This window comes from Oenanthe melanoleuca, chromosome 2 (assembly GCF_029582105.1).
Source record: "Oenanthe melanoleuca isolate GR-GAL-2019-014 chromosome 2, OMel1.0, whole genome shotgun sequence".
Classification (NCBI taxonomy): Eukaryota; Metazoa; Chordata; class Aves; order Passeriformes; family Muscicapidae; genus Oenanthe; species Oenanthe melanoleuca.
The window spans coordinates 127,617,909-127,633,306 of record NC_079335.1 but is presented as its reverse complement, the minus strand read 5'-3'; the positions used below and the strand labels follow the sequence as shown (position 1 = coordinate 127,633,306).

The following is a 15,398-nucleotide window of genomic DNA, read 5'->3' as shown; positions in this document are numbered from 1 at the left end:
GATGTGTTTTCCTGCTCTACAACAAATATCCTAGATAAATATAACTGTCCTTCATAGACACTGACATTTTAGTAGAAACCATCTCCAGACTAATTTCTTCAGGAGTGTTACAGATGTTTGGCCATCTTGTTGTAAACTATTTGTCCTATGGTAACATTTGGATCTGAGATCTTAGGGTGCTGTGTTCTGCACACAGATGGGTCCATCCCTGGAGCACAGTTTGTGCAGCTTTGCCAGTTGTCAAGCAAAGTAGAATCATTCAGGGAGCGATTGAGAAAAAAAAAAAAAAAAAAAAAAAAGAAATTCCTACAGCTGGGTTGCCTTAATTTCAGTTCTGAAGAGAGGGAATCTGTCTGAATCTAAACAAAAACAGTGTCCCAGCTTGTTGCCTCCTGTCTTGTGATGATGATTGCCCAGGCTAGGTAGAGGCAATGGTGGGATGCAGGGACATGAGCACAAAAGGCTCATGACTTTTGTGCAAGGCATTGACCTCTGTGTCACAATAATTCCTATGTACCACACCTTACACTTGTACCATGCTTATTGCCTGTGCTTGCAGAGATGGTAGTGTAATGAGAGCAATTTAATGAACATAAGGTGAAATAATAAAGTGCATAATTTATCACATTTTCTTGAGGACATATAATTCAAAAGCAATCAATGCTGAGTTTAAAATAAATCTGCCTCAGGTTGTTAAACTAAGACATTGCTAGTGTTTGTAATTACTATCTATAATCTGTTTTATAAGATTTGCTAATAGTGAAATTTTATGTTTTCAAGATTTTGGAATAAAATTGTTTTCTGCTTTTAAAATTATTAAAAGGCATTAATTGCAAGCAAATGCCCCAGTTTCACCTCCACCAAAGCTTCTTGACTTAAAAAAAAAGGTCAAACTAGGGCTTCACAGTCTTGTTTTGTTTATTTGTTTTTCCCACAAAAATCCAGACATGCTTGTACAGTTTTGATTTTATTGTAGATAACAACTAGTTGCTGGCTTTGCTGTACAAAGCCCAGCATGTGACATAATGGTACGTGCTGCCATCTAGATTGAATTTGAATCACAGGATTGTAGAAAAGGTTAAAAAGGAAATTCAGTTGCAGAGTGCTAGTCTTCTCAGTTATGCAAGTATTTGGAATGTGGATAAGAGGTACAGAGTGCTAAGCTTCCATCACTTTATGTTTAGGATCCCATGTATGGAGAAATAGACTTTAATTCACAGTCAACTCTACCACATGCCCATACTTGTTTTTGTAAAATTGGTTGAAAAGGTTTTTCTGATGTTTGTAGTGACAATTACAGTACAAGTATAATAATATATCCTCATTAGGAAACCCACCATTTTTCTTTGTCTCTGATTATTCAATTTATCTCTGTCTGGAAGTCATCCTCCATGCATAGTCACAGTTCCAGAGGATGAGAACTCCACCAGTATCTCTGCTTCTTCCCTGCCAGTCTGGAGAGGTCTGACTGCTGCCTTGACTTTTTGTAAATTCAAATAATATTTGCAATTAATTGCTAATAGCATTGTTGTGATTGGTTTTTTGAAGTACAACAATTATTATTAGCAGTAGAAAGCACTGTGCTGGCATATGTCATCATAACTACTCTCATAATTTATCAATTTGACTGGCCTGAGGAGATTTTCTGTGAAGCCAAGATTTTTCTCTTATCTTTAGAAGAGTGTGTGTGTAAGGTAAGATTTCCACTCAGCATTTCCACAGCATTAGGAATTAACTGGATAGATCACCAGCTGCAATACTGGTGTTACAAAGGGAAAAAAAATCAAGTGATAGGGATTACTCAGTATAAGTGATAGTAAAAGCACACACTATTACATTACAGTTCAATAGAATGTACTTTATACATTCTTTTGTTCCCTGGGTATTAAAAAAAAACCCCCACAAGCTGAAAAGAATTTATTGTCTGAGGAATAATGAGGATTTTAAATAAGGAAGCTTGGACAGATGACTTGGCACGCTTAGAGCATTTGACTTCATATTTACTAGACTGTTTTTTCTCACAATCTCTGTTGAGATCCACAATGCCCTGGCATGGTTTTAGATAACAATATGTTATCCAAGGTGCTATTTTTCAAATATACATAACAGATGTCCTTTTGTTTTGGGATCACATAGAAAACATGTAGATACAACACATAGGAATGTGGTTTAGTGGACTTTGCAGTATTAAGTTTATAGGTGGACTTGATTTTAGCAATCTTTTCCAACCAAGATGACTCTATGATTTTGTGGATCTTCATGACATTTTTTCAAGGTAATATATCCCTATCTAAATATCTGCTAGGCTGTCTCAACTATCTACATTCTCGGTGATTTTGCTGGTCATGTTCTTGTGAGTTATAAGGCAGTGCTAATGTGTGTTGATGTGTTAATGTTAATGGCTGCATCATTTCCCTTAGAGATGACTGACTTCTGATTTTGGGTAAAAGAATCACATTTGCTGGTAAAGTTAACCCTATATAGAGACTATATATATATACACACACTATAAATTATGATTTTATTTTTTAAAAAGTGTTATTTTTACCAGTTTCCTTATGTGTGTTCTAAAACAAAAAATGGCAGGTTGAGATCCAGGTGTGTGGCACTAGAACAGAGTCTAAACTAATTAACATACATAAAGCATACTCAAAATTGTGCTTTGATAAAATTGATAAATTATGATAGTAGTTATGATGACATATGCCAACACAGTGCTTTCTACTGCTAATAATAATTTTGTTGTAGTACTTCAAAAAATCAATCACAACAATCAAACATTGTAGAAAGGTTTTCAAGATATAGTTTTTCATCATTGCAAGCTCAAGAGTCTGCTGGTCTTTAGGCAATAAATAAGAAGCTTGGGTATGATTTAATTTATTCTTGGTCTTTTTTCTAAAGAAAGTCCTCTAGTGCATTGATGTAACCATGATAACGTTTTTTAAGCAGAGAACCTGTGATTTTCCAGGTTGCTCCATGAAAAGATATCTGCAAACCAACATACCAAAATGACACTATAGTCCTAATTTGCCCAAGACAATACCAGTTAGTCATGCTTTATTTTCCTGGTTTATTATCAATTTGCCACATCTGATTAAGATTATCACTTGGGCCTGGCAATGTCTTGTCGGATGGGCAACTCAAGTTTGTGTTTAATGATTTTACTGATATTGCAGCCCCGTCAAATTCCTATCAGCATGGTTTTTAATCTTATTTTTGAACCTCATGCAGAAATTATACAATTAATGTACAGAAGGAAGTGAAGCTGTGAAAAACTTTCCTGTCTTGCCAGCAAAACTGAGCTGGTCAGGAATTTGTAAAACAAGCAGAAATTGTGTACAAATATATGTGAACTGGAAGTACCTTAATTTACACAGCTCCATCAACCCTATAGCCACTATAGGGGTCCTCTAAAAACACTTTAGGACTATTTACTTCTCTGCAGGACTGGTAAAATCACTGGAACACTGAAAAAAGTTTTCAGTTCCTTGAAACTGAAAGGATGTCCAAAGCTGCAGAGAGCACAAAAGAGGGAAAGCTGCAAAAGGAGAAAGATATATTACAAACTATATATTACAAATTTGATTTGCATGAATCAAAGAAAGATCTTCTTGGGGTTCTGAGAATCACAAACACATTTATACAAGATAAGGAAAGAGCTTTATTTTGTGTAGAGAAAAGAGAGGCAGGGACCATGAATCTAAAATCAAAGATTGAAAATTACTTCTTGGACATTTGAAAAGGTGAGAGTATGTGCTGTCTTCTGCTTAGTTTATGAAGTGTCCTTTTCCATGAGGGTCTGGTAATAGATTTGGTGAAAAGGGTTTGGCAAAAGAATAAACTACTTGATGCTTATGATTAGAGGTTTAAGAAGTTAAAGACACAGAGGGATTAGCAGGGATGAATATTATGTGAGTAAGTGAACATTGCCAAAATCTCATGGGGTTTCTCCCAACTCTGACATATTTTGCTTTGTGAATATAATCGTCTTAAAGCATTAATTCTGCCTTCCATGCTCTTCTTATTAATTTAGGTAGCTGTTGCAAGAGCTCTGTGAATGTCTGCTGAATTCCCAAAAATGTGATTCACTCCATGGAAGCACTATGCTAATAATATTTCATGCCCAGTATTGGTGAAGTTTTGGCATAGAACATCTGCTGTGCTTTCTGAAGCGTGACACCCACAGATCATCTGTTTCAACAGACCCAGATTATCACTAGTAGAGTTTTTAATAAGAGCCCTGTTACTGGGAAGCATCTGTAGTCTTGCCTCCCTTCTAGCTGGAAACTTGAAAAAATGAGTTGTTGCTGCATTTGTATGCTGAAGTGCTGAGGAATGCCATGCTACTGTCACGTTGCATCAGGGTCACTAATTGCTGGGCTGTATTTTTGTAAATATTCAATGTATTTGTCTGTGTTTTCTGTTTAGAGTTCTGGCAGATGAATACTACATCACAGAATTTTGTTGTAAGGCCAAGACACAAAAGGAGGAAAAGGCAGGTATGTGCCAATATGCTTGTTTATAAGGAATATGCCATTGAGTTTGTTTCATGTCTGCTGAGTTAATTTGTCCAGATGGAGTCCTGCTGCTCCTGCTGGTTTGGCATGAGATCTCTACATCAATACAGCTAATACAAAAAGAAATATCTAATGTAAGCTAAACATTGATAGTTTCTCTTGGATATTGCCTACCTGATGAGTTAAGAAATTTTAAAATACTGCTGCATTGCAAATGAAAAAGTAGATAAAATATTTTTGCTCATTTTGAGTATAGTTTTACCAGAAACTCCCATAATAAAATCGATATATTTTTATGTTGCAATAGTGTCAAGTAGCTAGTTTATGTCACTTTATTTTGTTTCAAAATAAATATTCTAAATAGAGACTTCATTCCCTGTTTATTAAAGTGGGGAAGCCACTAAGTGCAGATGTTTGTTACCAGTTACACTCTCTCTGTATTGCTAGACTCTCTTAGAGCTGCATTCTCTCCATAGGTTCGTCAGATTCCAAGGAAAGTTGAAGAGGAAACAAAATACATTGAGTTGATGATTGTAAATGATCATCTAATGGTAAGATTGACACATTTCAACATCTTACAATTAGCATCAAATTGTATTGATTTATCCAGAGAGCATAACAATAAGAAAACTATGAGGCCAGAATAAATTCAGTATGTACTCAACAGAAGAGATTATGGTCTTATTAACCACTGATGAAGTTGGTTTTGAATTATGGCAAGTTAATTTCACCAAGAATGCAAGTAGGCCTGAAGATCAGAGATAAGGACCAGAAAGTAACTAATGTCAGTGTGACTTAAGCTGATGATTTTCTTTCTGGCTTTCCTGAGCATTTGTCTTAGTTACAGGCACTCAGCAACCCATAATGCAATTATTTCAATTGTGCAGCAGCTGTTGAAAATGGGGAGATTAATAGTGACTAGATTTTTTTTATGCATCCCAATCAACATAGTGAAAATTATTTTGTTAAACTTTTATACTTTCTCTGGGAGAATACAGTGGAGTTTTTAACATAGTGGAAAGAGACATAATAACAGTGTATTGAAGAAAAGCCAGACTCATTCAAGTGGGAAAAAACACTGATTTATGTCAGTGAAGATATTATTAATCATCTAATAAAGGAAGGATCAAAGCAAATGGCAAATTCTTCATCACTTGCAGTGTTCCAAGGTAGCTTCAAACACAAACAATGGAATTGCTCTTGAAGTAACTGGATAAAGTTCAGCCCCCTAGTGCCCATCTGACTGGTGACATTAGATCATTTTGTGGTCCCTTATGGCTTAAAAATCCAAATATTTCTATGAATCTTGTTTACTTCTTCTGTATTGTGCAGCAATTCTCTCATGTAATACCTGAACTGGCAAAAATAGACATGAGAGTGTACGAGTGTACAAGCAGTGTGCCACTGTCCTTAGTGTACTCCTCCACCAGCTCAGTTTGGTGAACACAACAATATATTATTGGATTAAAACTAATAATATTGGATGAAAATTCCTTAAATCAGTGTGACTGTGTTTGATCCTAAAGCCCTGAAGCCACAACTTTTCCCCTGGGATCCTATCTGTTCTGGCAGGTTTTCTTCCAGGCCAATGTTTCTTAATTCTGTCTAATCAGAACTACTGCAAGAGTCAGACTAGTTAGGAGTTTATTCTCTGAGATAAGTGCCAGTGATCAAAGAAGCCAAATAATTTTCTCCTGTGAGAAGGAAATACCATGTGCTGTGGTCTTCACTTCCTGGTTTTGGTGTTTTTTTTCCCCTTCATTCCTGCTTGAAAGGATGCCTTTCCTACACCCCAATTGTGGGAAACTTCTTACCTACTAAAAGATCCTAACTTCAAGAAAATACAGACAATTTTAATTCCAAAATTAAGCATCATGGGACACAAGATGGTGAAACATTTCTGAAAATTTTGTGCACTTTTTCTTAAATTCTTCTGAGATACATGTGACTTTCATGCTCATAATGCTCATTCATTTTTTTTTTTTTTTTTCTGCAAATAGGAGTACCTGGACAGCTATTTCCATTGCCATTTTTATAACTGCATTACAAATTTCAGTAGAGGTGCCATTGGAGTCTGAGTGCTGAATTAGTTTGAATCAATTACTGGGACATTATAGGAGTGTGAAACTATACAAAAGGAAAACCAGAGAGCAGCTAACGAGAGAAAATTGAAAAAAAAAAAAGGGAAGCTGATAGATTAAAACATGAATGCAGACTTCTGGGATAACACATCATAAGGAGTCTCAGCTATGGAAGTTTTTGTTGCTAATTTCTGCATCGGCATTTATGATTAATTTTTAAATTGCCAACAATAATGATAGTGAAGACAGTAACAGAATGTTCCTGTTCTTATATCATTTTCCAGTAAAGAATCCTAGGGTACTTTCTGAAGAGGAATTCATACATCCTCACAACAGCTGTCATAAAGTGTATCAGTAATGTACATTTCTGGGCAATTTTCTGCTATTGGTTATTAGCATTAAACTCAGCACAAGAGAAAAAACCTTGCACAGAGGCTTTATTGTTGGTACAATTGCTTTTTACTTCATGGTATTTTGGAAATGGACCTTTTTTTTCTGAAATCTGTACCTGTTGCTGATCTGTGCTTGCTTCACAGTGTAAAAAGCACCGCTTGTCAGTCGGCCATACCAACAGCTATGCTAAATCAGTTGTGAATATGGCAGATTTAGTAAGTATCACTCAAATGTATGTTCTTTTACGTGTGAGATGAGTCATAAGATTCTCCTGACAGATGCAGGAGTTGTCAGTTCATGGTATAACAATATAATGTATGTGAAGATTACAAATTTTCATCTAGAACCACAATCATTCACCTATAAAGCCTTTGTCTAACTTAAAGCATCAGAGGGGTTTTATTTTGTGGCTTCAAACATTTAAGTATCCTGAAGGATTGGTCCCTTGAATCTGAGTTTTAAAGAGCACCTTAGATATGACAATTTCTAGCACAGGATCCCTGCTTTGACAACTTCAGACCCAAAAGGCAATCTGAAATTCTAATGCATTAATATTTCTTCAGAAAAAGTATGCATGAGTAAATGAGTTAGAATAGGGACACACAGGTGAACTATGTGGATTATATTTATGATGCTAAATCAGACAAGCTGCTGGCTCTTGTACCTCATTGCAGAAAAGTATTAGAAAAAGAAAAGTATTACTCGAAGAACAAAATGATTGAAAGTATTTGGTGTGGAGTGTTAACTCAGCATTGAAAAGATGGTCCTTTTTTTTGTGATTCACCCAGCATGAGTTGAAATACTTCTGTAGACATATAAAGCAGTGAAAAATATGGCTTTATAGATCATTATTCCACACAAGAGGGCCCTTGTGTGTCATTGGGTGAGCTGGCTGTTATAAAAGACCCATTAATTTCAAATCTTTGAACTATTTGGAATGTAGTAATTTTTCAAAAAACACATTTCTCTCCTATGTACCTCTGCCTGTGTAGACTAAGAAAGCTAAGAGAACTGATTGAAGAATTAAGCCTAAAAATTTGGTTTTACTTGGTTTTTATGTTTTTTGGTTTTAAGGCAGATAAAATCACCTACAGGAATGTAAAGTATGCTAGAATAAGCTAAATATTTAGCTATGTAAAAATGCAAGCTATTACAAAAGAAGGGACAAACCTCACCTTTGTTCTATTTGACATAATATATTTGTTCATTCTGTTAATGTACTAGATATATAAAGAACAACTTAACACCAGGATAGTGTTGGTTGCCATGGAAACCTGGGCTACTGATAACAAGTTCACCATATCTGAAAACCCCTTGGTGACTCTACGTGAGTTTATGAAATATAGGAGGGATTTTATCAGAGAGAAAAGTGACGCAGTTCACCTTTTTTCGTACGTAACCTTGTGTGATATTTTATTACTGGGTTTTTTTCTTTCCTTGGGGGCTGCTTCTCACGAGTGGCTGATGCATCTCCTTTCTGTTGTGTGTGTAATCCACAATAACTCAGAAAATAATGTTTTGGATGGGGAGGTGGGAAAAAAATTAATGCACAAGCTGGCTGCCAGTGCAACTAGAGGTTTGACTCTTATTTTAATTTTAACATACTAAGCCTGAGCTGCATGCGCTGTAATCCTTTGTTATTCTGTGCAATCACCCACCCCACAAGTGCAGCTGTCTCAAGAGTCATGCATGGTTCCACCTCAGAGGCTGACTTCTTTGGCAGTAGAGCATGGATTATTTAAAGGCAGAACATTTGTTTTGAAACCAATGAGGTTTTCTGCTTAAGTGCACGGTGGCCTGCTTTACTTTATTGAATGACCTGAAAGCTGCAGGATTTTTGAAGTGTTTCAGATCCTTAAAACAGTTTGTTCTCCCAAGACATTTGAGCTATAAGAATACTAAACTGAGAGGAATGTTATTTTCTCTAAATATCTTAATAAGATTGATATAATAAAATATATTTACAAAAATACAGGAGAGATACATGGCTGAGATTTTTGATCCACAGAAGATACCAGATGAATATCTCTGTTGGATTCCTTTTTTCTCTCTGCTGACTGTTTTAAGAGCCTGTAAGAATAAACTTGACCTAAACACCTCACTTCACATGACTTCAGTAGTGTTCCAGGATACCCAAGCCCGGTATCCACCCTCAGAATTTTTGCATGTATTTAAATACTGCCACTGATTTCTGCCTTGAAGAAAGCTGGTAAGATCTGCAAGTCGTGCTTGCAGATTTTGGTTTCTCTGTCTCAGATATTTATCTCTAAAATGGGAATCAGGTTTTCTCATATCCTTCGAGTTTCTTGTCTGGTGCCATTGTAAAGTCTTTGGGGGGAAGTGTGGTTCTGGTAAATGTGTGTGGGTTGACTAGGACAAAAGAGAACCTGATTTGACCTGTGGCTGGGACTCTGGGTATCACTGTGATGCTACTTCCAGTGCTATCCATAGCACCACCACCAATGGTGTGTGTGGTATTGCATTCATAGATAGTTTAGAAACAGCAGTTTCTGAAATTGTGTCTGTGAGTGAAGCACAGCTAAGCTGGGAGGAAAGGGAGGAGCTGGTGTGATGGTACAGTGGTTACAAATAAGCTTCCACCTTTGGTGCAGTTAGCCCATTGTCATCCTTCTTGATGTTCTCTTCTCACCTGAGGAAAATAATTTGCCAGATGGATCAGTGCTCTTGGTTGGAGCAGGGTATATTTTTTCTCAAGTACCTGGCAGTCATTCATGATGTGGTCAGCACCAAAGAGGTGATTTAGGCTCTGAATGCATCTGTAGGAGTTTTCACCTACCTCAGCATCTTCTGCTAATGCATCTCCCCTTGAGTTTTACCACATCAGCACTGCCTAGTTAGACTAGACCTGTGCATTGGGAGCATGGTGGCCTCTCCTGAACTCTGCCTGGAGCATGTGCCAGCAGAAGGCACTTGCTGCAGTGAAATGTCAAGAAGCAAGAGGCTGGGCAGATCCAAGTGGTTTGGCAAAATAGTCTGTTCTTCTTATATTAGGTAGCCTGAAAAGGAGGAGGGAAGATGGTAAGTTTTCTGGAGATAACTTGTCATGTGAGGTTTGTGAGTGGTTATCTGTTTTCCCATCTATTTTTGCATAGTTTGCAGTATAGTGGTGGCATCCAGCGTTTGCAAATGCCAGCTTCTCGTTTGGAAATCAGAAGGGTAGATACTGGAATAAGCAGGTGCAAAACTCATGGACTGAGCAGGGTAAACTTCTTTTTCTTTTTGTTTTTGTCAAAGGGGGAGTCGATTTCAGAGCAGTCGAAGTGGTGTAGCCCACACTGGTGGAATCTGCTCCTTGCTTAAAGGTGGAGGTGTGAATGAGGTAGGTGGGGGTACTGGTATGAGCAAAAGTGGTGGAAATTTATCTGCATGGAATTTATCAGTGCAGACACGTTCCTCAAAGTATTTTGCTTTTTTTTCTGATGTAGAATCTTAGTGCAGCTCTACAGAAGGAACACATCAATGAAGAGTGATGAGTGAATGAAGTCAATATACTTCATATAAACTTTTAAGCAAATTCTGCAATATCCTGTCATTCATATTTCCAGCTACAATTCCAAGAGAGAAACAGACTTTCTCTTACTTAGCCTGTTTATAAGGCAGTGTTTAGTTTTCATCTAGCTACCCTGAAGTAAGAATTCTAACACTATATATCTGATTTTGCCTTTTTTTGCCATGATATGAGAAAAGCTTCACTTGAATCTGAGATACCTGTGTGTTACTGATTACTTTTCCTTGTTTCTTTCAGTTTGGAAAGCCAGACTTAATGGCAGTTACCCTGGCACAGACCTTGGCCCAAAACATTGGCATTTTCTCAGACAGAAGAAAACTTCTAAGTGGTAATTTTATTTGCTTTTTAACTCTGTCTCAAGAGAAAAATCTTTAAAAGTGGAGGATCTTATCAGTATCTTTCTGATATGCACTTTTTCCTTCTGTTTCTCACAATGCTGAACTATTTTTATTTCTTGAAGGGACAGAGAAGGGACATTTTAATTTTCCTCTATTTGAATGTTTTAGTACCCCCTGCTCATAATTCCCGATGGCACTGGTGTCACCATTCCATCCAAAACAAACCATAAAGGTGCTTGTCACTTCCATTCATTTCAGGGAGACTGGTGTCTCACCCACAGACCAAATGGCTGCCATCTTATGACACAAGGGTGGGAACATACATTATTAGATCTGGGGATAGTGAGTCAGTACTGTTATATAGAGCAGTTTTAACAATACAACTCTTCATCTGTTTTCCTTGATTGATTTCCTTAATTGTAGATTACCCAAATCCCCTGTTTCTCCTGTAGATTACCTGGATCTCCAGTATCTGCTACCCTACTGCTACCATTTCTCTGCTGTAACCTTGATATTCAGCTACTTAGTTTTCCCTGTTTACCTGCAATGCTTTAATCTCCACCACTGTGCCCCCAACAAGCCCCTTGCCTTCCCATTTCCATGTTATATGAAGTCCCAGCTTGATGTGGATAAAATAAAAATACAGTTTTGAAACAATTTAGATAATGAACTGGAGTGCAGATTTACTGGATTGTGTGTGCTCGTGCAGCTTTAGTTTAAAATTGATTAGTGAATTTTTTGTCAGGCATTGTAAAGACAATATATAATGCAGAGATACATCTGCATTTAAAGGGGTTTTGTTGCAGATTATGTAAAACTATTTTTAAAAATACTCAGAAATGTAGGACAGATGCTCTATCCTGCAGACATGTTCAGTACTCATTTTCCAGCCACATATTTTTGAGCTGATGTAGGGGCAGGGTAAAAGTAAAACTTGTAACAGTGGTGATTCCCTTTCTTTCTGGCTGAGAGGGGCAGGGCACTGTTTTGGCAGGGAGACAGGAGAATGCAATTGTTAGACAGAGCTTTGTTTCCTTTCTTGCTGTGCTTTTAAAATGGAAGCAATAAACTGATATTCATGTGTACAGTAAGAGAAATTATGGAATGTGCAAGTGGAAGGCATTTCTACTGAAATTACAGCAAGACACAGCTTTGAAAGAGGAGGATTGAGACCAGAGCAAAGTGATCCCATCTGGCAGGGCAGAAGGGAGTTGCATGGGGAAGGGAGGCAGGCAGGGGAAGGAAGGAGGGAGGGAGGGAGAGCAGAGGAAGAAGCTGATAGATCCTGCTGTACTACCTTGTGTTCATTGACCATTCCATGCTTTTTTTAAAATCTGAATTATTGTTTGGGGTTTTTCAAGGGGAGATTTTCAAAATCACATTACCGTAGTCAAAGAAGAGAACTAAAATTTGAAAAGTAAAATGATTCTTTTTTTTAAACTCTGAAAATTTGGGAAATGAGCATCATCACACAGGAGAAGATGAGAAAGCTGACTGATGATTTGCAAATGCCGAAGGTTAACACTGCAGTTTTCTTTAAGAGAAAAAAAGAGAAACAGGATATATTTTCAAAACTCAGGATTGCATAGAATCATTTAGAGTTTTAAAAAATTTGGCAGGGTGTACTTGATACACTTAAAGTAAGGTGTGCAATAAACAAGAAAATGATTCTTTTCAACTTGTGCTTTTTGTGATAAGAATTGTATTACTTTGGGACTCTAGATGTAACTTTTTATTTTATCTTTTTTATTTATTTTTTTTTTTTTACCAGGTGAGTGTAAGTGTGAGGACATGTGGTCTGGATGCATAATGGGAGATATGGGGTAAGACATTTCACTAGAAGAAAGTCATGTTCTTTATAGACTGACATAAAGGAAATGTCTGAAAGTTTTCTCTTTGGTGGTTCAGCAGAATATTTTTGATGACTCAGTTTTCAGAAAGTAAAGTATTAGGTATATATCATACAAAGACACCTTCAAAGAAATGTGAGAATAAGTGAGTTAATGAAAGGGGCATGTGAGGATTTTTGATTAATGCAGATTTTACTTGGAAAGCACAAGGCTCAACAGTCAAACCAGGTCATTGCAGAGAGGCAGAAGCAGGTATAGCTTATTTTCTCATACAAGTTTGCTATTGAGTTGTGGAAACAATGACACACCCTAATTCTTGAAATTCCACAGTCAAATTTTTGAGGCTTGTCTCATTTTCAGTGTTTTTGTTGGAATCTTTCATCTATATAATTTTTTATCACCCAGTTTGTGTGACATTGTTAGAAAAACTGCCCCCACTGGAGACTGAGTATGTTCATACCCATGTGTACTCTCATTGGAGAGATTTTAACATAACAACTGGTGAATCAGCAGATTTTTGCTGCTGGATGAAATTTGATGCTTTCTGAAGTTTATTCAGACCCTAACACTTTTCATTACAGGCCTGTCTTTTATCATGCATATGAATTACATTGTAGCCTAGTTTTAGATATTAATTACATTGTATTCTAGTTTTAGATATAGCCAGGGCTCAGTTTTTAATTAATTTTGAATGGATCCACAAATTTTCACAATAGCTTTGTGGTCAGAAAAATTTTGAGCAAAAAAGTATGTTTATTCAAACCTCTCTGAAAGTGCAAATGTGTGCCCTTTTCACCTTACCATAGCTGAAAACATACCTGATAGGGTTTTTCTGATTTTCAGGAAGTTAAAAAGCCAGTCTGAGAGGCATTTTTGATTCTTATAAAAGTTATAAATTCACATGTTAGGGCCTTTAAATTCTTTATCTGAAGTTAAAACTTTTCAAATAATTTGATACATGAAAAAGCCTTGTATTTACCTAGTTATTGCTGAACTTTGGTGAAATCCACAACCTTTGTAGCATTTAGACCTAATTCATGAGCATTAGAGATGGAAAAAGCCAATTATGTTTTGGAAGTTATCTCTCCCAGAAGTACAAGTTAGCACTTTGGCTAATATTTTTATATCCAGTGGTGAGCTGATAGAGGAAAGCCCTTGGGACTCCAAAATCTCCTTCAAGCATAAGTACTTTAATGACTATGGACCTGAATATAAAGATCACTGCATTTACCTTGGGAAAAGTTATTTCCCTGTGGAAAGGATCCATGCAAAGATTCTCTGCTTCACATTGTTTTTAGGTGGGTCACTGTGCCTCAGGGGCACTCTGTACTCAGTTGAAATTTACTGAGTGGGACAGATGACAGAGGGAAGCTGAAATGTTAGGTGGAGTTTGTTAGAAGCATGTTTAAAATGGCATAACTCTATTATATAAAAATTCTGTAGGTCAGGGGAACCATTTCCTCTAAGAGATAAACAAACTATAAGCTGTCTCCTGCAGTTTGCATGGGAGGAAATAAATGTATTTCTGAGATCAGGCCTGCTAGTGGAACAAGTCATGCTTGTGCAAACTACACACTGTAATCAGACTTGGGCTGTTTGGTGTGTAAAAACTTAGTGAAATGTTCTAGACCTCTCACATTCCGTGAGCTCTGTGTCATTGTTGAAATTTCCTTATTATTTACTGGAAGGATATTCAAATTATATAGAGTTACAAAAAGATAGTCACCCTGATTCTGAACAACATCTTTCCATTCTTTTTCTAAAATATAACATTATATGTCTTCTCTTTTGAAAAAACAAAATACAGTGTAAGAAGCATCAGAGAATATAATCCTTCTACCTTATTCTGTTAGGTACTACCTTCCAAGCAAGTTCTCTGAGTGTGATATTGAAGAGTATCATGAATTTTTAAACAATGGAGGTGGAGCCTGCCTTTTCAATAAACCAACCAAAGTAAGCATTACATTAATGTTGAATATTATTTCTATTCTATTGCTAATTTTGATGAAACCAAGAAAACTGAAAATTATAGTGTTGGAAAAAACATCTATAGTTTTGATAGTTCTGGTTCTTTCTAAGTTCTAACTATTCTGGTAACATACGAATGTAAGTAGATTATTTTAGTTCATAGTAGTTTAGAAACTACTTTTAAATAAATTTCTAATAAAATGGTGTCATGTCCAGTAGAGTATCCACAGCCTCTGATCATGAATCATCCCTCACAAAATTTATTCTGAATATTGTAAATGCAATACAACTTTGTATTTACAACAGCTCTGCAATGGAGGATGTGCAGCAGTGTTTTGATATATTCCTGCTCCATTTACTGAAGCATGTGTTAAAATGTAAAGCAAGCAGGATAATGATCTTGACCCTTTTCTATATATAAATAATATTAACCTGTATTTAATGGCTGTCTTTCAACAAGCAAAGGAAAGAGGCTAAGGCAGAAAGACAGTCCAATGTGGAAAAAAAGACCTTATCTGATATCTGAGGTGGTCACAGATGTAAAAGAGAAGAAAATCACTTCAGGAATGATTCATGTTCCTTCTGGTGAACCTGAGAAAAAGTGCATCTTCTGACAACTACAGAATTTCAGCAGAAGTTAAGGAAGGAGAAAACATCAAATCTGGACAAGCTGAGCCTGCTTGTCACTTAAAGGTCTCTTTTGATGAAAGAGTATATTATTA

General features: G+C 36.5%; 1 protein-coding gene across 4 annotated transcripts in view; it reads left to right on the top strand.

The window, feature by feature from the left end:
* ADAM22 (ADAM metallopeptidase domain 22) overlaps positions 1 to 15,398 on the top strand; it is a 128,135-nt gene that overhangs the window by 76,412 nt on the left and 36,325 nt on the right. For all 4 annotated transcript variants that reach the window (XM_056486106.1, XM_056486102.1, XM_056486103.1 and 1 more), the window contains exons 8-15: positions 4,429 to 4,499; positions 4,994 to 5,068; positions 7,135 to 7,206; positions 8,216 to 8,382; positions 10,247 to 10,331; positions 10,758 to 10,848; positions 12,630 to 12,681; positions 14,562 to 14,661. In XM_056486106.1, the coding sequence (XP_056342081.1) occupies positions 4,429 to 4,499; positions 4,994 to 5,068; positions 7,135 to 7,206; positions 8,216 to 8,382; positions 10,247 to 10,331; positions 10,758 to 10,848; positions 12,630 to 12,681; positions 14,562 to 14,661 (713 nt within the window). The remainder of the gene's footprint in view (positions 1 to 4,428; positions 4,500 to 4,993; positions 5,069 to 7,134; positions 7,207 to 8,215; positions 8,383 to 10,246; positions 10,332 to 10,757; positions 10,849 to 12,629; positions 12,682 to 14,561; positions 14,662 to 15,398) is intronic.